Below are 22,742 nucleotides of genomic sequence, written 5' to 3' on the forward strand. Positions count from 1 at the left end.
GTATTTTAAAACATTGCTTGTTCTAAAAAAAACATTGTGTCAGACGTATTTGGTAGCATGATTATCTTGTTCATCGTGTAATAACTCCATATTTTTGGAGTGGCCTAATGGCCTTGCGTCCGAACATAACAGGTATGAAGATATGTTTGGTTTTAACTTTTTATTCTAACTTTAAAGCTAGATTATCCTTTGAAAAGGTTAAAACAGTATTTGATTTTTGGGGGAACGTTGCAAACTAGCGTCGTTAAACTTAATCTTTGGTTTTTAAGGGAAATTAAATATTCTCGAGAGACCCCTTGACCCCTGAAGTTATGACTTCTGAAGAGCTCTCATGTGTAGATTCACTCGGTTGAAAAATGCTGATTTGTAAATTACACATCTGAAATTAAAGGTACACTAGTATTTTATTAGCTAAAATCAATGTCTTTATTCATAAATATGATCTCATTGGTGTAAAATTAGCTCTGCCAATGATCTGACTTATCCTCGAAAGCGAAGAATATCTTATCTTTATTTACATGGGAAGGCCATGGGTTCCGTGTCGTTCCGCCATCTTGAAAAACTATAATAGCCGAGAGGGACAAAAAGCACTAGCCAACCTCAAGGCGTTTTTGCTCAGAGCCGGCTGACTGAACCCGGCTGAACCCCCGAAGGAGGTCAGTGAGAAGCGCTTGTCACTCCCCCGGCAAATTTGAAAAGGCTGCACTGCGCGGTACTTCATAATGCAATCCTCGTAACCAAAAAGCATATTCAGAACATATTCAAAACGAGGGTAAATATTAGCTTTTCCCCGGTGGATAGAGCTAATGAATGAGAAAGACGTTGAAAAGGGACGCTGAAGTCCTGCTTTCTTCTCGTAGGTAAGTCAATGTTATGGTTTAAATTACAAGCTTTTTTCATTGCTTGATTGTTTAATTCATGATATAGGCAGCATAACAGTAGAACATGTATAGTTAAACTCGATGAAGTGCTATCGGAAGACATGTCGTAGCTTCTCGGTACATAATGGTTACCGTAGTTACAACACGCTTTTGAAAAAGCGAGGCGCTAGATGGGAGAAATTCCTACACAACGTACCTTAAAGGACTAAATTGTAGGGTCTTTAACAAACAGCTTTCAAAATGGAGGAGGTCAAAGGGCATGCATGTTTTCCTTCTATAGAGTATCATCAGCTCCCCCAAAGGCTGTTCCAACAGACAAACTGTCGCATCAACAAATGATAACATTTTAAAAGATTTCTTAAAAACAAAACATAACAAAAACAAACAAACACACTGTGACAAACTTTGACAACATGTTTCATGTGGCATGGATAAAAAATACTGTTTGAAATATTTTTGTATAAGATCTAAGATACCAAAGTACAGTTTTTGCTTTATTTTTTGAACAGACGCTTTAGTAAAAATAATACCTTAGGTTAAATTTATGTAAAAACATTTATATCATACAGATGTTTTCTAAGAAGATAAATAGAAGATACGATTTTAATAAAACGTTAAAGATTTAATTTAAACAGTCTTTTAATTTTAAAAGATCTAATTTAAACTTTTAAGATTTTGAAATGATTTTAGTATGAATAAAACTCTGGAAATCAGACTAACTTTACATATGCTATGACATTGGCACATCCCAGAGGTCCATCTGTCCTGTAACTCCAGGAGGAACCAGGAGGGTTTTGTTTATGACTTTGAACTGTTTTTATCATTGCATAAAGAACTACATCTTCAGCACTGTGGAAATGTAAGGTATTTTTATATTTATATACTTTTTTATTTATATATAAATTCATTTAGCTGAAACTATGTTTAAATTGTTTGAATTCATTTTAGTAACATACTTGTTATTATTCATTGAGTTATATATGTTATTTATAATCATTTAATTTAAAAATAGAGATTAGTTAATTTTATGGAGCCGGGTTACTGTGTGTGTGTGAGAGTAAAACAGTATGTAAAAAACAATGTTAAGATGCAGTTTTCTGTGATGGTCGTGTTTAGGTGTACGGGATAGAATATGCTGTTACAGTACAAAAATCATAATGGCTATGACTATATTAATAAACATTATACTTTAGAGCACCATTAAACAAAATCATTACAGTAATCTTCTAAAAGATAAATAGAAGATACGACTGTATTACGACGTTTTATTAAGACTTTAAATAATTAATTGAATTGAATGTAAATCTTCTTTTATTTTTCTTACTGTCCCCAGCAATGGGTAGGGTATCATGTAACACACACACACGCACACACACACACACACACACACACACACACACACACACACACACACACACACACACACACACACACACACACACACACACACACACACACACACACACGTAGTGTTTCCATGTTTTATGGGGACTTTCCATAGACATAATGATTTTTATAAAAACATCACTTAGTATGATTTATAAGCTGTTTTCCTCATGGGGACCAAAAAATGTCCCCACACGAACAAGGATTTCAGATATTGCCATCCTTATGGCATCCATGTAGGGTTTACCAGGCCACACACACGCGCACACACACACACACACACACACACACACACACACACACACACACACACACACACACACACACACGCACACAGACAGACAGACATTCCTCCTCCACTCTGAATCACAGAGTGTCAAAACGCCGGTGTGGGAGAAAAATACTTTGGGATATTTTGTATCAAAACTTTAAACTTATTGCATCTTTATAAATACATTCATACGTTATATGGACAATGATGTGATGGGATTTACTTCTTCAATTCTCTGAATATGTAAGATGATTTTATTTATTTTGTGTTCATCTAAAACAAAACTAATTGGTGCACTGTGTTTCAGTAAATTTAGAAAAGATGGTTATTTTTAAAATTAACGATATAATCATATCATTTATATACTTTTAAAGAACAGAATGTATTTCAACTCTACTTAGGGTGAAGATAATATATTTGTAAATGACTAAATGTAAATGTTATAACCGTTTCATATATACTTGTAAAGAACAGAACGTTTTCAACTTTAGTTAGTGTGAAAATATTATATTTGTAAATGACTAAATGTAAATTTTATAAACATTTCATTTATATACTTTTAAAGAACAGAATGTGTTTCAACTTTAGTGTAAAATATGTGGCATTATTAGAAAAACTCTTTTCTCACTTTCACCGTCCTCAGCAATCCCCTCTCCTCTGGAATATGGAGGGAGATCCTGCGAAGCCGCGTGTCAAAGTTCAAAAAATAAAACCTTCACAACTTCCATTAAATCAAACCCTTATACCCACGAGGCCAGACACATGGCGGTAGATTTACTTCTTCAACCCAGGTGAAAATTTATTTATTTATTTTGTGTTTTGAAAAGATATTTTATTAACCATTTCATTTATATACTTTTTAAAGAACAGAATGTGTTTCAACTTTAGTGTAAGATATTTGTAAATGACTAAATGTACATTTCATTTATATACTTTTAAAGATCAAAGCTTTTTCAACTTTAGTGTAAGATATTTGTAAATGACTAAAATTTATATCCATTTTAAAGGAGCAGCATGCTTTTCAACTTTAGTGTGTGAGATATGTAGCATTATTAGAAAATCTCTTTTTCTCACTATCCCCATTTATATAGCGTGCTCAGGAATGCCAGGATATCGGGTGTCACGCACACACACACACACACACACACACACACACAGTGCGGAGACTGTCAGATGCAAAAGGCCGGTGAGAGAGAATCACTCGGAGGAACTCTTTTCAACTTTTTCAAAAGATCCTCAACTCTTTTCAAATTAAACCCAATTCTCTGAAACGGTAAGATGATTTAACTTTTTGTTTTGAAAAGATTATTCTAATCTATATGCGACATTAGAAAAAAAAATTTCTCACCCCCGACACGGCTGGCATGGAGGGGATTTCCCACACCAAGAAGTTATTTCCCCCGGGGGTCAATAGGCCAATATCATCCATCATAATACAGATCAAAGACAACTGTCAACTTGATATATCATACCCACAGATCAAAGACAACCCTCATACCCACGATCAAAGACAACTGTCAACTTGATCGATCGATAGGTCAAAGGTTAATCCCTAGTTTAAAGGGTCTCCGGAACACATCCTCCGGGAGGTCAAAGGTTAATCCCTAGATAAAAGGGACCTCCGGAACAACCCTCCGGAAGGTCAAAGGTTAATCCCTACATCAAAGGACCTCCGGAACACCATCCGGAAGGTCAAAGGTTAGCCCCGCCCACCTGTCAATCATAGGGTCATAAATCATTTTGACATAAGCCGAATGGTATTACTACTGCTGAAGTATTTCTCTTAACTTTGCTGAAGGTTGTCCCTGCTTACACACTAGTCAATTGTTTTTCAGCCACAAAAAATGTTCGAACGGTGTTTTGGGACAAGACAAACTAAGTAAGCTGGGCATTTGAACCAACTACAGTGTTAAAAAACACGTACAATTTTGATTAAGTTGCAATTTACGTGTTCACACAGGATGCCTTCAAATTTATCAGAACAGAAAGACACTGTTTAAAGATTTCACTCGCAAAAAAGTCTCGCGATGTTGGCTACCACCACAAAATTATCATTCCATACACTGCTGAAGGGCCAGTTGCATAGCCATTATGTTAAGACTGTGTATTACGAACCATAGAACTAGTACAAACAACTAGCAGTTTCTTCAGCGCTATTTCCTACTGATAAAATTCACGTCTGTTATTGACGCCACAGGTTTCCCATTGAAAGCTATGGAGTTCCTAATGCGTCAGAGAAGTGACTCCAAGGGGCGCCTTTGGCGTCTGCTATGTGACGCCTCGGGCGCTTGATCATCCTTCAGTTGTTGACGCCTTGGGAGTGAGAATGGGTTGGTGTACAAGTACATCTGTCCAGGCCAACATCTGATGCCTTGATGCCTTCAGCTGGGGATCCCATAAAACCTGCAATGAAAAAAATAGTACAGTTCAAAATCTATCATACATACATCTCATCTGGTATCACAAATTATCATTCAAGGTTCAATTTAAGATATTCTCAATTTTAGGGCTGCACGATATTATAAACTTAAATACAATATTTAGTTTTTCTGCTATATATATTGCGATATAAAAATATTTCACCAGATTATTTATTTAGGTTTATTTGAAAAGAATGAATCATTTTGACTTAATTTTGCGTGTATGTACCTGTTTATGCTCAAAAGAAAGAGAAAGAGAACTGAATTAGGCATTCACGTGCTGTCTGCATGGCTCTTGGTGTGCACGTGAGTCCTCTTGCTCTTGATGCCTGACTCGACTTAAAAACACATGCAAATGATAAACTTCCAGTCTATGATGGTTAAACTTTGCAATTAATCCGCGAATTACATGCGTTCCAAACCGGGGGACAACTGGCCCATACGTATCACAGATAAACTACAATCCCTACAGTGGTGGACAGAATTAATGGCACCCCTGGTAAATATGATCAAAAATGGCTGTAAAAAAATATTCTGCATTGTTTATCCTTTTGATCTTTCATTCAAAAAATTGGCAAAAATCTAACCTTTCATTGAAGTAAAATAATTGAAAGTGGGGTGGAAATCACATTATGAAATAAATGTTTTTCTACACAACATGTTGGCCACAATTATTGGTACCCCTAGAATTTTTTCGAGTTAAAGGAGCATTTCACCCCTGGGAACCTTGATCTTCATTGAAAGTGGGTCATATATGTATTCGAAATCTGTCAAAATTTTCAAATTTAGTGCCTTTTTGACCGAGTTATGACAGAAAGTAACTTTATAGCGCATTAGTTTGGTAAACCACATTTCCCACAATGCAACGCGTTTGAACAGCTCCAGAAGCCACTCCCACTAATCCAGACCACCGCCTATGCGTGACCCGCCTATACGAGAATGCATTACGCTAGCTAAAGTTACCACTTGAGTTTGAAAATCATTTGCGATCTCATTCTTGATTTATTCCTTCTTACTATTTATTTTGAAATGGTGAACTATTGTATGGTACCGGGATGTTCAGTCACCTCAAGGAAAGGTCCAAAAGTAAGTTTTCATGCCCTACCGAGAGAGTAGGAGAGTATCTAGGACGCCTCTGTCCATATGCGGTGCGAAACTCGGATGGTTCACAACACAACACTCCATGTCCGTGTCTGCCTCTGACATTTCTTCTAGAAGGAATTGGCATTTTAGAGATTCTTTGCAGCAGACAGACTCTAGCTCGGTGTCCATAGGCGCACAGTTACAGCCCGTCACCACCAATTCGCTACAGCGCGAGCAAGCCCGGGCTTCTCGTCTGCGCCGGGCTGGTCTCCTGCGGCGGCCGCTGCCGCAGCCGACGCCGCCGCCTCTTGTTCCTCCATCAGCCTCAGCTGCTCTTCGCTATATTGTGGCTCGTATAAATAGCCACGAACATCAGTTTCGAGCAAAAGTTTTTCAAAATCCTCGTCTTCCAGATCGTGTGTCGTAAATTCAGGCATTATGGTAAATCTAACTCCTTGAGCGCTTGTTAGCTTAGCTTGCTGTCTTCCAAGCAAGATGGCGGATTAATAGTTTAGTTTCTTCAGGTTTAGTCCCACCCACTGATCTGTAATAGGCCGGTGGGGTGAGTGGGTCCCACGCCCTTGAATAATAATGAGCTAAAGGCTGTAGTTTTCTTAATATGCAATGAAATTTATCTTCAGTCCTATCGTGACGCAAAATGACAATATTTACGTCACGATAGGACGGAAGTAAAACACTTAAATCCTTTTTTCTCCCATCTCAGAAAAAAAACAAGCAAAATTCCACCATCATTATAATATATGACTGGGTTTCTAACAGTACAAACCTTAATGCAAATGGGTGAAGTGACCCTTTAAGTATCTCTGAAGTATATTCCCATTAATATTTACCTTTTTTAGCACACCAGGGTGACTAGGAACATGAAATTATTTAGCTATGACTTCTTGTTTCACAGAAGTTTAAATATGAGGAAACAGAAAGGCCAAATTCCCTTAATCATTCATCAGAATGAGTAAAACCAAAGAATATAGTTCAGATGAGCATCAAAAGATTTTTGAGCATCACAAAAGAGAAAGTGGCTGCAAGGAAATAGCTAAAGAATTGAAAATCCTCATTTTGACCATCAGGGCAATAATTAAGAAGTTCCAATCAACTAAAGATGTTACAAATCTGCCAGGAAGAGAACGTGTGTCTATATTGTCTTAATGCACAATAGGGAGGAAAGTTTGAGTGGCCAAAGACTCTCCAAGGATCACAGATGAAGAATTCAGAGATTACTTGAGTCTAGGGGGTCAGAAAGCCTAAAAGAAAATATCAAACAACCCCTACATCACCACATGTTGTCCGGGAGGGTTTCAAGAAAAATCCTCCTCGCTCGTCCAAAAACAAACTCCAGCATATTCAGTTTTCAGACACGACTGGATCTTTAAAAGGGACTGGATTCTATGGTCAGATGAAACAAAAAAAGGGCTTTTTGGCAGCAAACCCACCAGATGTGTTTGGTGCAAACAGGGATAAAAAGTACCCCATGCCTACGGTTAAATATACTGCCGGATCTTATATGTTGTTGGCCTATTTTTTTGATGGAGGTCCTGGACTTCTTGTTCAGATACATGGTATTATGGATTCTAGCAAATACCAACAGATAAAAAATCAAAACCTGACTGCATCTGCTAAAAATATTATAATGACCCGTGGTCGGATCTTCCATCAGGACAACGGTCCAAAACAAACATCAAAATCAATACAAAAATGGGAAACTGAGCACAAAATGAAGCTTCTGCCCAGTCCCCTAAACTGAACCCTATAGAAGATGAGTGGGCTGAACTGAAGAAGAGAAGCACCAACATGAACTTGTGAATCTGCAGATCTGGAGAGATTCTGTAAGGAGGAATGGTCTCTGATCTCAGGTCAGTTGTTCTCCAAGCTCATCAGGCATTATAGGAGAAAACTCAGAGCTGTTCTCTTGGCAAAAGGAGGTTGCAAAAAGTATTTAATAACATGGAGCCAATAATTATGACCAGCGTGTTTTGGAGAAAAGCATTTATTTCATAATGTGATTTCTCCCCCACTTTCAAATATTTTACTTTAATGAAAGGTTAGATTTTTGCGAATTTTTTGAATGAAAGATCAGAATGATAAATAATGCAGATTTATTTTTTAGAGTAATTTTTTTTATCATATTTACCAGGGGTGCCATTAATTCTGACCACCACTGTATACATGACAACGCACATCCTGCGACGGACTGTCATGATTGTGCACAATGCGATATTGATGCTAAAACGATATATCGTGCAGTCCTACTCAATATACAATATTTGGGGCATGATATTGCCCAAAAGAAATTATTTCAAATCGCCCCTCTGAATATTCCTTTATGGCATTTTGTGAAAGGTCCAGAGAACTTGTCACGTTTTCTTGTCATTTTCATATAAGATTAAGTTAATGCCAAATATAAAATGTCCATGCATTCACAAAACTCATTTGGATAAATACAAAAAAACTTGAATCAATCACATTGGAAAGCCTGTCAGTGATGTGCTGTAAAGTATAAGGAAAGACACCGATAACTGTAGGACTATTTCATAGTTGAGTCATTTTATAATAAAGACATGTAAATATATATATTTTTAAAGATCTTGTTAATAACTTTGCTTAATATTAACATTATTAGTAGTAGAATATAAATGCTTGCAAATTTTCATATGAGAATAGAGTGAAAAAAACAGCTCTATCTAAAACTTTTCAATCAAGTCAAAGGAGTACAAGCTCCTGTTGTAAAGTTATAGTACACAGGACACACACATGAGAGGTACAGCCTCTCCCTACTTACAAAATTACAAACAACCAGCCTGAAAACACATGTTGTATGAAGATTTGCAAGACAATGTCTATAATAAATAGTGTGTGTAATTTCTTCAGTACCGTCAGCAGAACCGATAACGTCCAAGCTTATCGATACTGCGGTCTTCCTTAATTTGCCCAAGGGCCCATTTAATACCGGGTTTCCGGTGGATGGCATCAAGATCTTGTCCTGAAGAATCACAGGGCCAAACGCTAGGGATTATATCTCATCTGGTAACAAGAGCATAGCCATAACTTTAAGGACTCTAATTATATCTTTACCCTTGATATTGCATTGAGAATATAAATTCAAACTAATTTAAAAGCTAAGAGTATGAGCCATGCGTAAGCTGGCCAGATATCTGTGAAAAATAACTTGCGTGCCTAAAGTTGTCGACCCCCTGAACCACATTCAGCATTTATAAGTTAAAAGAATTTCAGTATTTATCAGTAAAAAATACATATAAATAAATACCTTTGAGTTGGACAGTTTTGTGTCTGTCTCATTGGCCAACATAATTCAAAACAGACCTAGAGAAATAAAATAAAATATACCAATGACCATGGTATCCTGTTATCATTATAGTTAAATTAATTATTATAACTAGGACTATTAAAACATCATATTTGTCACATTCTCATTTTCCACTAGATATTTTCCTCTATATTCTCATCAGGAATTTCGATTTCGGCACGCTCTGTAGCAGCTGAGCACTAAGGAGCGAATGTACAGTGACGTGACATCGCTGCCAGATTCAAAGTGTGCTTTTGCGCTATGGCTGGCGCTGAGCCAAAGACGGACGCGCTCCCCAGAAAGCAATGAGTCGGCGGTCCGCTATCGGTCCTCCGGCGGTGGCCATCCGCCGTTCCGCCGCCGTTATATCGAAGGCGGACCTTCCGCGGGCCGTCGTAGGCAAACGCTATTTTCAAGCGATCTGCCGCCGCTTATTGTATAGGCCTACATATATATATATACGTGCGAGGGCTAATTTCTATAAAGATCCATTCAAATTCATAAAGAAGTTATTCACCAGTGAGAAGAATGGCACTTTAAAAGCATCTAGGGTTGAGCTAGAGAGATATTTGGAGGAAACGCATACAGATGCAAAAAGGCATGAGCCTATGTCAATTCCGTCAGACATCCCACCTGTCAATCCACCAGAATACCAAATGGAGGTCTGTGCACCTAAGTGGAAAGAGATAGAGCAGGTGATGAGAAAGGCAAGGGCTTCATCATCTCCAGGGCCTAATGGAGTTCCGTACAGAGTGTACAAGAGTGCTTCAGGAGTTCTAAGGATTCTGTGGAAATTGATAAAAGTGGCTTGGGAAAACCAGGTTGTACCTAGATCATGGCGCCGAGCAGGGGGAGTCTTTATACCCAAAGAAAAAGATGCTACAAGCATCAGTCAGTTTCGCCCTATTTCACTATTAAACGTCGAAGGCAAAATTTTCTTCAGCATTATTGCTCAGAGATTGTCAACCTACCTATTAAAGAATGGCTTCATTGACACTTCAGTTCAAAAAGCGGGCATTCCAGGATTCTCAGGATGCTTAGAACATATCAGTGTTATCTGGCAACGAATACAATCAGCTAAAAAGGAGAGGAAGGAGCTCCACGTGACATTCCTGGATTTGGCTAATGCATATTGTTCAGTGCCACATGAGCTTCTCTGGGCATCATTTGATTTTTTCAGGGTACCGATGTCGATAACAAATTTGGTGAAAGCCTATTTTGGAGATTTGCAATTTAGTTTCTCAACTCCAGAATTCAGCACTACATGGCAATGCTTAGAGGTTGGAATAATGGCAGGATGCACCATTTCTCCACTGGCTTTTACCATGGCAATGGAAGTAATCATTAGGGCATCAAAATGGGTAGTAGGAGGAGAGCGCTTGGCTCCTGGGATGCGACTACCACCAATCAGAGCATACATGGATGACATGACAACCATGACTACAACGGTAGCCTGGACTAATCGGTTATTGGGGAAGTTAACAGATAATATTGAATGGGCACGAATGCAATTTAAGCCCTCTAAATCAAGGAGCATCTCAATAGTTAAAGGCAAGGTAGTAGATAAAATATTCTTCATTAATGGTGAGGCAATACCAACAGTTTCTCAGAAGCCAGTGAAGAGTCTAGGGAGATGGTACGATGGGGATCTAAAGGACACAGTTCGGGTGGGAGAAGTTAGACGACAAGCAGTGGAAGGGTTGAAGAGCATAAACAGCTGTGCTCTACCAGGCAAATTAAAACTCTGGTGCTTTCAGTTTGGTCTACTGCCAAGGTTGCTGTGGCCACTGACTGTGTACGAGGTTTCTTTGACAACAGTGGATAAGCTGGAAGCGTTAATAAGTTCATACATCAGGAAATGGTTGGGAGTTCCACGCTGCCTCAGCAGAGTGGGACTTTATAGTAAAGGAGTATTGCAGCTGCCAGTCTCTGCTTTAACCGAGGATTTTAAGTGTGCCAAGGTCAGACTGGAAATTTCTTTAGCAGAGTCACGCGACAAATGTGTAAGGGAGGCAGCCCCTGTGGTAAAAACTGGTAGAAAGTGGTCAGCAAAGAAATCTGTAGTAGAGGCAAAGGCTGACCTTCAAATTGGGGATATCGTGGGACAGGTACAGCATGGAAGAGGGGGTTTTGGGAGCTCAGTTTAGCTCCTCCTAAATGGCACAAGGCAGGCCCAGCTCAAAGGAGGAAGCTGGTAGTCAACGAGGTGCGAAAGCAGGAGGAGAGGATGAGATGTATAAAGGCCATTTCCCAGGCCAAGCAGGGAGAGTGGATGAGATGGGAGAGTGTGGAACAACGAAAAATGGGCTGGCAAGACCTTTGGTCAATGGAAGAGAGTAGGATCAGTTTCCTTATTAGGTCACCATATGATGTTCTCCCATCACCGCAGAACCTAAACCTCTGGGTAGGAGAGGATCCCTCTTGTCCTTTGTGTTCATCACCTGCCACATTAAGGCACATTTTGACAGGATGTAAGGTGGCTCTTAGCCAAGGTCGGTTTACTTGGCGCCATGACCAAGTATTGCGATGTTTGGCTTTAGCATTGGAAGGCAAGCGTAGTATGACCAATAAGTTGCCGCCTGTTCTAGCAAAACATTACACGCAGAAGACAATATTCCTCCGCCCAGGCGAGCAACCACCAAGAAAAGGTGCTAACACCAATTCTCGCCCAGGACAACTGGAAGCTGCTAGGGACTGGAAGATGCTGGCTGATCTTGATCAACGGCTTATTTTTCCACCTGAGATTGCCACCACTAACCTACGACCAGATATTGTTTTGTGGTCTGGATCAGCACGCATTGTTCAACTGATAGAGTTAACAGTGCCATGGGAGGATGCGGTAGATGAGGCATATGAGAGGAAGAAATTGCGGTATGCTCATCTGGCCACTGAAGCAGAACAGCGAGGATGGAGAGTCCAGGTTTATCCAGTGGAAGTGGGTTGTCGAGGTTTTGTGGCACACTCTACAACCCGGTTCCTCAGAGACGTCGGATTCAGTGGTCAAGAGTTGCGTCGCACAGTAAAGAACTTATCTGAAGCAGCAGAAAGGAGCAGCAATTGGCTGTGGTTGAGACGGAAAGATTCTAGCTGGCTGAGTACAGGCCGCCATGCTACGGTTTCGTAGAATTCTTGAAAACTTGAAGGGTGTTGGTTTATTTGTATAGGTTGTATAGTATTTACAGTCATTACGTTCCTGTGTATATTGCGTGAATGACGGGAAGTTGGGCAGATATTGTGTTTTGCGGTAGGTGGTATGCCATACGGAACCGTTGCCACTGAAACTGCATATTAACGCACCAGTGGGGCTCGACAGCCTTAGTCAAACGGGTTGGCGCGTATGGTTGGGTTGCGGAGAGATTGTGAGATTGTGGTTAGGTCTCAGCAGCACTGTTGGTTATTTGTAGAGGTTGTATAGTATTTACAGTCATTACGTTCCTCTGTATATTGCGTGAATGGCGGGTGGTTGGGCAGATATTGTGTTTTGCGGTAGGTGGTATGCCATACGGAACCGTTGCCACTGAAACTGCATATTAACGCACCAGTGGGGCTCGACAGCCTTAGTCAAACGGGTTGGCGCGTATGGTTGGGTTGCGGAGAGATTGTGAGATTGTGGTTAGGTCTCAGCAGCACTGTTGGTTTATTTGTAGAGGTTGTATAGTATTTACAGTCATTACGTTCCTCTGTATATTGCGTGAATGACGGGTGGTCGGGCAGATATTGTGATTTGCGGTAGGTGGTATGCCATACGGAACCGTTGCCACTGAAACTGCATATTAACGCACCAGTGGGGCTCGATAGCCTTAGTCAAACGGGTTGGCGCGTATGGTTGGGTTGCGGAGAGATTGTGAGATTGTGGTTAGGTCTCAGCAGCACTGTTGGTTATTTGTAGAGGTTGTATAGTATTTACAGTCATTACGTTCCTCTGTATATTGCGTGAATGACGGGTGGTTGGGCAGATATTGTGTTTTGCGGTAGGTGGTATGCCATACGGAACCGTTGCCACTGAAACTGCATATTAACGCACCAGTGGGGCTCGACAGCCTTAGTCAAACGGGTTGGCGCGTATGGTTGGGTTGCGGAGAGATTGTGAGATTGTGGTTAGGTCTCAGCAGCAAGAGGGAAGTAGAGGTCAGTAAGCTGGGCTGAGTTGAGTGGGGGACGGAGGGGGGTGACTCTGGGACGCCAGAGTCACTGTCGAGCCCTCTTGAGGTGTCGTGGGCTAGTCGACGAAACACTGAGGACGGAAGGTGCCCACTTGAAGACCCTAGAGATGTTCCCTACTCCGCTCAATCCAGAGGGTTGTTATGGGGGGACCGCACTGTGGTTGCAGCCGTTGTGTGTGCTGACGGGCAAATACACTATTAACACCAGACAGAAGGAGATTCACGTCACCAGATGGAAAGAAGCGTAAATGAATGGAGAAGCATAGGTTACTGTAAAGCTACGTCTTAGTTGGTGCTTATCTTGGCGAAAGCCGAGTACAAATCAGCATGACGTTTTAACATCTACTCTCGTGTAATGGAAATCATGAAGATCTGGATACGTCCAGTGACTGCGGTGAATAGTGCTGCTGGCAACAAGGGAAAGACCTTGTGACAGCCTGGAGAGACAGCTGACAGGAGGAAAGAGACCCCAATGGGGCTGGTAAGGGTTAGCTACCCTTGTCGTCAGTATCCAGCTCTGTGTTTACAGGATGCTGGAGACACCAAGGCTTCTGAAAAATTAAAGAGGAAAATACCCCTAGAGTCTGCGAGAGCAGGGGCGGAAGATGACTCAATGGTGGACAACATGGTTAACGACTTTGGAATGGAAACGGATATGATTATGGAGAGTACTTCACAAAAGACTAGTTCAGGTTCAGCAGTTAGCAAAGCCATTGAACTCCAAGCTTGTGTCTGTGGCTGGAGCAAGGCGACAACGGTCAGGGGTTTGAAGATTCATCAAGGGAAAATGAAATGCTTGAGGGAGAAGGGACAAGGGCCTCGCATTGATCAGTACTTCTTACGGAGTCAGTCAAGTCAGTCGAATGAAATCCAGCGACAGGAAGCAAACCACAGTTCGCAGGATATCAGCACCCCTGTCATAGAGGAGATGAGGGTTTGCACAGTTAGTGATGAACACATTGATTCTTGTGAACCCGGTCAGACTAACCAGCATAAGAGAGAAAAGAACCTCAACGGGCATAGGCCTGGAGTTAGATGGCCAAGAGCTAGTGAGAAAACTGCATGGGACACGGTAAACACAGATCTATGCTTTGCATTGGAAAGATTAACTGGTACAGTTGAAAAGAAGCTGGATAAATTTGGGCACATCATTTACGCATATGGAAGTGAGAGGTTTGGTGTGGAAAAAAGGAAGGAAAAAGTACAAACTACTCCTGGATTGTCTAGACGGCAGCAGAAAATTGAAGGGTTAGTTAGAGAAAGGAGACAGCTGAGGAAGCAATGGAAAAGAGCGGAACAAAGTCAGAAGGAGGGACTCAATCTCTTACAAAGGGCCATAAAAGATAAGCTTGCAACATTACGCAGAGCTGAGCGCCTACGGAAACGCTACAAAAAGAAGGAACGTGCGAGGGCTAATTTCTATAAAGATCCATTCAAATTCATAAAGAAGTTATTCACCAGTGAGAAGAATGGCACTTTAAAAGCATCTAGGGTTGAGCTAGAGAGATATTTGGAGGAAACGCATACAGATGCAAAAAGGCATGAGCCTATGTCAATTCCGTCAGACATCCCACCTGTCAATCCACCAGAATACCAAATGGAGGTCTGTGCACCTAAGTGGAAAGAGATAGAGCAAGTGATGAGAAAGGCAAGGGCTTCATCATCTCCAGGGCCTAATGGAGTTCCGTACAGAGTGTACAAGAGTGCTTCAGGAGTTCTAAGGATTCTGTGGAAATTGATAAAAGTGGCTTGGGAAAACCAGGTTGTACCTAGATCATGGCGCCGAGCAGGGGGAGTCTTTATACCCAAAGAAAAAGATGCTACAAGCATCAGTCAGTTTCACCCTATTTCACTATTAAACGTCGAAGGCAAAATTTTCTTCAGCATTATTGCTCAGACATTGTCAACCTACCTATTAAGGAATGGCTTCATTGACACTTCAGTTCAAAAAGCGGGCATTCCAGGATTCTCAGGATGCTTAGAACATATCAGTGTTATCTGGCAACGAATACACAGTAAATTTGTCAGAGTAAAATTTACTCAAATTGTAGAAAATTTTACTCTATGCCAGATAACATTTGGTCCCTCTCTGAAAAGAGTAAAAGTTACTCTTTTGATAGAGCAGTTTTCCCAGAGTTAATTATACTCAATTTAGTGATACAATTTTACTCTTTCCTACGATATTTAACTCTATTTAGTGTTTTTTGAAATCAACTCTCATGCTATTTTACTCAGTTCAGAGCTACAAGAAAATGACTCTTCTACTTTTTAACTCTGTTCAGGGGAACTTCAAATTTACTCTGCCACAATTTACTTCCCCTCCAGAGTTGTTTATCATCAATTATGAGTAAACTATAAAGAATAAGTTATTCTTCTGAATTACACCATTCATGTTTTACCCTCAAAAAGTAATAAAAATATAAATGAAAAACTTGCTTTGTCTGAAAACAAAATCAACAACTGTATGCTCGTCTCAATTTTATTTTTCAAGCACCCGTTTAAACAATGTTGCACTTACACTCAATTAACTTAATCCAACAATGTTGCACTTACACTCAATTCACTTGTAATCCAACAATGTTGCACTTACACTCAATTTACTTGTAATCCAACAATGTTGCACTTACACTCAATTCACTTGTAATCCAACAATGTTGCACTTACACTCAATACACTTGTGATCAAAAATAAATAAATAACAAAAATAACAATAATACTAAAATAATAGAAAATTGTGATAGTGATAGTGTAAGAGGAGAGATGAAGAATTACATGAAACAATATGGTACAATAAACAAATCAGAATCACAACCATAAATCATAAGGATGTCAAACAACTTGTGGTGCAAAATATCCCTAATCTCCAAAACAGAAGGTGCTTCTGCGGTATGTGCAACTTTGTAAGCATGGATATGTTCAGCTAAACAAAACGTTTTTAGTGCAGTAGTAATCAAAAGGACCTGCTCATCTTTGATAACAATATTCTGGATTACATGAAATACAGGCATGTCATTTTGAACTTGAACACAAACCGCTAACCCTAACCGGTAAGTATTTCCACAGCGCTTGACCCATTTCACATTTAGGACCTTAGTCCACATAGGTACATTAAGCTTCTCAGCAATTACAGCACCAACTTCCAGTTCATTTAAGGGAGCCATTTTCCCAGGACCTAATTTCATGTCATTTGGATCAAATGTTTGCCAAATGTAAGCAATTTGGCACTGGTGTTTTTTAGCTAATGTTTTCGTTATGTTTTTAAAACTTTTCAACTGTTTTTTAAAAAAGTTATGCTTTGCTTCGTAACGCATGCACCAACAATGTAGCAGTGGTCCAATTTTCTGCATACAACTGGGGTAATGCACCATAAAATGATGCTTTGGCAACAAGTTCTTATCAGGAAACAAATGCTTAAATAAACTGTGATGCTCTGCAATCAGGTGTTTCAAATAAATAGTGATAACAGTGGATAAAACTGAAGAAAACACTATATTGACTATCTGAAGCAATAAAATAAACAAATACCAGTGCTGATCATTAGGACAGACAAGATCTCCAAACATAATGGGTAGATGACGCAGTAAACACCAGCTCTGAGTGGCATTTAAGCTCAAATCATTTGAACCCTCTCTTAATGCTAAACCAGGAGGTTTGTTGTTTTGCTCCAAGAAGCCATAGTTGAAACTCTGAATTCTTCTGTGTACTTCAGCTGATGTGGTGTAATTGTCAATCAGGTGCTGAATTAGTAATTTCATCTCATATTGTGCAACACCCTCTAATATATCATGCATTATATCAACGGAAAAATTTGTAGTAGTGTGGAAATATTGCAACGAATTTAAAAGGCAAGACTTTTTAACTCCCATTACATAAGGTAGAATGGGATTGCTCTGCATAATCTGACAGTGTTCAGCATGAAGTTCTTTAGTTCGCACTGACATCTTTGGACTATCTTCACTGAACTCTGTCTGAAAGTCTTCTTTCTCTAGTAGGCAAAAGCGACAACAGTACCTAGCACTGAATGATTCTACAAAACCAAATAAAGTATGGACACCAAGGTTGTCACCAGTAACTTGGACAATGGTTCCATAAACTTTATGATCAAATAAAGGAATCTGAATTCCATTGGTTTCCAGTGTTGAGATATCCTGGACAAGCGGCTCTAGTATTTTATCAAACCCATATGTTTTGATATCTTGTGCATGAAATAAAGCGACTAAATGGATATTTAATAAACTCGAATTGTATTTAGGGGAAATATTTCTAAGGGTAAAATAGATAGCTGCTAATTTATGTATTTCCTTTTTTGATCCAAGGGGGTTTGAGCATTCAAATTCATCAAAAAAAAGCTGGATCTGAACCGCATGTTTTTGTTTTGAGAAGAGCGCATGATTCTTAAAGAATTCTCCATCGTGTATGTCATAAAGAAAATTTGGTCTTTGTTGTGAATCTCACGTCATCATATCTTTAATGTTAGGGTGTTTATAAATCGACTGTAATGTCTCAAGAATTGGTATATATACAAATTTATCCTTAACAATGGTTTGGGCAAAAGTTCCAATTGTTCTGTTACGCCGTGTAGCAAATCTTGTTCCGAGGACATATTCAACAGGATCTATTTTTCCCCATTTATCCGAAAAGTATTGCATTCTCTTGCTCTCAGTGTTTAATGCCACAAAAGGATTTTGCATTTTTTCAAAACACTGATCAATTTGAGACTCAACAACACTTTTTATGGGCTCCTCTAAAGATAGGCTGTTTTTCACAGATTCTTGAGTTTGACTATGAATGTCTCCAATCACTTCTTCTAGAGCACTAACAACATAGTTAATAGTTGTCTCTGCGACACCAGCAACTTTAAGTTCAGCTACCACTGTTGCGCAACTGTTAGCTATATTTGTTTTTAGGAGTACAGACTCACAAGTTGAATTTTGGTTTGGTAAAACACCTACATCCCCTAGTGAAATGGAGTTGGCGTTGGATGAGCTTTCACCATAATCGAGGCGTGAACGGTCAATTGCACAACACTTGCTGAGATGCTTTCGTAATCCAGAAAAACTATGATAAACATGTGAACAACCTTTTTGGGCACATTTTAACTTCAAACTTTTTCCTGGACAAAGGCCATGAACTAACTTAAAGTGCCTTATAAGGGCATTGGCACTAGCATGCCCCCTTTTACATATGAAACAAATCATCTGCTCACTGGAGCATTCTAGCTCTTAACTCTACTCTAGGACACTCTAGGATTCACCTTGGTGGTTTCAACATCTATGTCATAGACAGTGGTTTGCAGAAAGCTATACACAATGGTAAGTTCCTGACAGTATGAGGTGCCAAAGACAAAGTGAGCTTTGAAAAGCTCATCAACACAGGCCAGTGAATTAGAGGCCTTACAGGGCAGAGCATGTTGGTCAATCACGATAAAACAAGACTGGACCCTACTTCTCTTTGGCCCAACAACAAGTAGATACGGCTGGAGACTCTCTCCAATGGTATCCAAGTGCCCTTGGATACTGGTACCGGTCTGTGAAAGAATGAAAACACATTAGTGCCAATGTGACTTAAGATACAGTGATGTCTTCCTCCAAAGTTTCTTTATTACATACTTCCAACAGATTGTTACTGTACTAACTAGAAAAGAATAGCACAAGAACAACAATTTGGAGGATAGGTGATCTATAAGAACCTGTCTGAGAAATAAGCAAGTTCAAGGTCACACAGTAACACAACATTATGAACTAGTGTCATTTGATCTGCTTCATCAGTAGCTTCACCTTGATGAATTTCACAAGACAATCACATGCTTTTCTCGCTGAGATCTTTCCCGGCCTTTTGCGGCCTTGACTTGAGGGTGGCAAAAGGTGAACCAGCATCAGAATGGAAGACATGTCGCTGTCCCAACCTGAAGACAAGGAAAACAAAATAAACACATTTGTTTTAGGTTTTTAGGTAGAAGGGGATGAACATACCCTCCTACTCAGTTGAACTAGTTTAACTTAGACTTAACTTCACTTGGATGATGTGTCAGTATAAATACATTAACCACTCCAGTACTTTAGTTTATACTGCACACAGAATCAGTATTAACAGCACATTCATGTCCAAGTCTTGATGACTACAGATGTGTGGATGAATTAAGGAGAAAAAATTTACAGATATTGAAATAAGGTCATAGAGTTAAACTTTATCTACTACATCTCAACCACTCAACCATAGTTTTGTTATTAAGAGACCCAAATGAAAGCCATTTCAAACTGTAAATCTGCAACTCCTGTACTAGGTCTTTGAGAGAAGATCAGGGTAGAAATGTTAGAGAAACATGTGATTTTCATTCTGACAGTTTACCCATTGCAAGTCTGTGTTGCATATGAATCAAGCATGTCTAATAGGTAAAGTTGTGACCACAATTTAAACTTTATAGATCTGAATAAACCTATGCTGTCATAAATGCATAACTTCCAATTAAATAATTTAAGTTATAGCACAATATAGTTACCTTCTTCAACTTCAGTGGCTTCAGCATTTTGGATGAGGTCTTGGAGCTCACTAGTCTGTGTGAGGCCACGGCTCTGTGCAATAACCTTTGGTTTTACGTTGGTAGACCACTTCTCCAACAACTTTGCAGAGGTCGCATCACCAAATAGAAGTCCAAAATCTTGATCAATCTGTACAAAATGCCAAAGATAATTAAAGTAGGAACCACAGTAGAAACTCACGTTTTTTACCTAATGAGCCTTGATTACTGCAGAACAACAATAGCACTTAATTTCATGTATGTTTTCATGTTTAAAGATTTGAAGTGTCACATACCAAGCCTGGTATATCCTTGAATCGTGTGAAAATAGATAGAATATCAGATGACTCTTTAGGGTCGTGCAGCATTTTCTGGCGATAGGCCAGTGTTAACCTCATCTTTTCCTTTACCACTGCCTCATCAGCTGTATGCTTCATCAGGGCAATTGCTTCCTGACACTGACGTTCATCATTCAACCAGCTGTCTTCTTTGAAGGGATCCCTGTCAGTAGTTGGCCCACCTGAAAGTATTTAAGACAATATGAAAACAAAATATTTTGTTCCTTTTCTTTCAAAAGCACAACACATTTATACCAGAACTAGATGACAGGAAAAAACATAGAAAACATGCATATACAGTATCCCAGAGTGGGATAATCCCAGAGTGAGAGTGAGAGTATCCCAGACTTTTAAATTTGCCCAACATGGATGATTATACAAAACATATTTGCATTTAAAAAGAACAGCAATTATATTTTGAAGAGATACTATGTAACACTCGACCTTATTTACATTATGACTCAATGACTGACCAATCTGGAACAAAATAATACTTCAAAGACAGATGAGTAAAATAACCAAGTTGTATGTTCAATAAAAAAAGTTACAAAAGTTTATTAAGCCTTCCATCCAAGCTAATAAATGCAGACTAAACGTCAAATCTCGCACCTGTTTGTGGTTGCCGTTGGCGTTTCATCCGTCCCTCTGATGCTTCTTTCTGCAGGGTTTTTATTCTCCATGCCAGATATCCACTTCCATCTTCTGCATTGTAATAATGCTCCTATGACCAGAACAATACACAGACCTAGTAGTTATACATTACACAATTAAGGAAATAAATACCATATGAATAATAATGTAGATAATCTTTACTCTGCAATATACAGAGTATATCATCCTCCTGTAAATCAAAAAGATTGAGAGGCAACAGCTACTTACATAACCAAGCTTGCTCCTGGGGTCAGCCAAGTATGGGAATAGGGAGATGATTCCCTTTGCATATTCTTCCTTCAAACGTCGGGAAGGGCTTGTTCTATACACACACACACACAAACTAATTACAACCCATAACATCATAAACATCAATTTACAAATGAATGTATGAACAACCTACCCATGTTCATTTGTCAACTGGGCAACCAATATTTTCACCAAGTCACGTCTTCTGCCATCTGACAGACTTTTAGTGCGCGTGTATTCGTTTATGACCTTCTCGCCTCCAGGGCTGCTCTTTAGGATATCTTCAATCATCTGGAGGGGGGAATGATGTAATATTGAGCAGAGATGAGAAACATTATTAACAACTGACAAGTGTGTGTATATAGTTCCAAATATCTTTACTATTTAAATAATTCTATATACAGTAGATATAATTCAGAGGCAAGATTTGTGATCCTTACTTGGGCAAGGCAACGTTCCTCAGCTTGATTTTTTTCAGGAGGACTTCTGATCAACATTGCTGTGTCATCAGACTATGATGTGCCCTCAGTATCTCCTAAATATGAGCTTAAGCTTAAAGAATCTGCAATATAAACCATATCAATGGTCTGAAGATGTTCATACTTTGATTGCATGCTATAACGGCAATTGATAATTAGTCGAATAGACATATTATTAGCCTATGCAAATTGGTGAATATCGCTGAGAATAAACAAAACTTGATAAGCATGTCAAGCAATTTACCATCAAGGGTTGCTGTGCCTGGGATGAAAATTTCTAGGACACCAATGTCTGGTCGTGTCAGCAGATATTCGAATGCTTCCTCATCAATCTCTGTCTTTGAGTCATCAAAGACTTTTACATCCATGGTAGGAAGATCAAATTTCTTGGCAACTGAAGGATGACAAACCATTGGGAAATTGACAAAGGCCAGCAATGCCAAAGGAACTAAAAAAGTTATTTTTATACCTCATAAGATACAATCATACACTTATTATATTACTATTAAAAAAAATTTAGAGGGAAAAGTATTAATAATATTAAAGGAGAACTCCGGGAAATGTTTAAGTTAATCTTGATCGTTAGACCTTTGTGAGTACTGACTATAGAAAAAAAAACGAACCGGATTGGTGCTTGCTACGCGGAGCTGCGACCGCGAATGCCCAGAGCTCCCACCCAGCTAAAACGGCAGCTATGGGGGCATCGACATAAAGAGCGTTTTTGAGCCTCTTAACAGACACAAAATGCAATTAAAATGTCTGTCCAACATGAACAGGGATCCTACATGTGAACAAGATGCGTTTAGCAACTTAGCCATTGTTTCAACACACCTAAATAGTCTTTTAGACGGCAAGCTGTAGTCTCGCGCTGCAGTCCCGTGCTGTAGCCGGAAAAGGTAAACAATGTCCAGGTGGGAGGAGCGTTGATCATGTGCGACGAGTCTTCGTACATGGAATGGCATTTTTCTTCAAACGGCCCCGC

The 22,742-nt window shown here is 39.5% G+C and overlaps 1 protein-coding gene and 1 long non-coding RNA gene across 2 annotated transcripts in view; one reads left to right on the forward strand and one right to left on the reverse strand.

Moving 5' to 3' along the window:
* LOC143739424 (uncharacterized) overlaps positions 1-3,807 on the forward strand; it is a 35,480-nt gene extending 31,673 nt beyond the window's left edge. The window contains exons 2-3 of the long non-coding RNA XR_013204192.1: positions 3,182-3,329; positions 3,630-3,807. This is a non-coding gene — a long non-coding RNA (uncharacterized LOC143739424). The remainder of the gene's footprint in view (positions 1-3,181; positions 3,330-3,629) is intronic.
* A 14,948-nt stretch (positions 3,808-18,755) lies between these two features.
* LOC143738985 (uncharacterized) lies at positions 18,756-22,149 on the reverse strand. The gene is made up of 9 exons (XM_077231038.1): positions 22,005-22,149; positions 21,722-21,843; positions 21,436-21,572; positions 21,261-21,354; positions 20,991-21,102; positions 20,340-20,563; positions 20,026-20,194; positions 19,304-19,431; positions 18,756-19,053 (listed from the first exon to the last, which is right to left on the reverse strand). Exons 2-9 carry the CDS (start codon positions 21,776-21,778, stop codon positions 18,760-18,762), a joined length of 1,215 nt encoding a protein of 404 aa, XP_077087153.1. The 5' UTR covers positions 21,779-21,843; positions 22,005-22,149; the 3' UTR covers positions 18,756-18,759.
* Between the last annotated feature and the right edge of the window lie 593 nt (positions 22,150-22,742).

The sequence above is a fragment of the Siphateles boraxobius genome, unplaced genomic scaffold (genome assembly GCF_051911475.1).
Source record: "Siphateles boraxobius isolate OS27281-9 unplaced genomic scaffold, OSU_SipBor_1 16, whole genome shotgun sequence".
NCBI classification, from domain to species: Eukaryota; Metazoa; Chordata; class Actinopteri; order Cypriniformes; family Leuciscidae; genus Siphateles; species Siphateles boraxobius.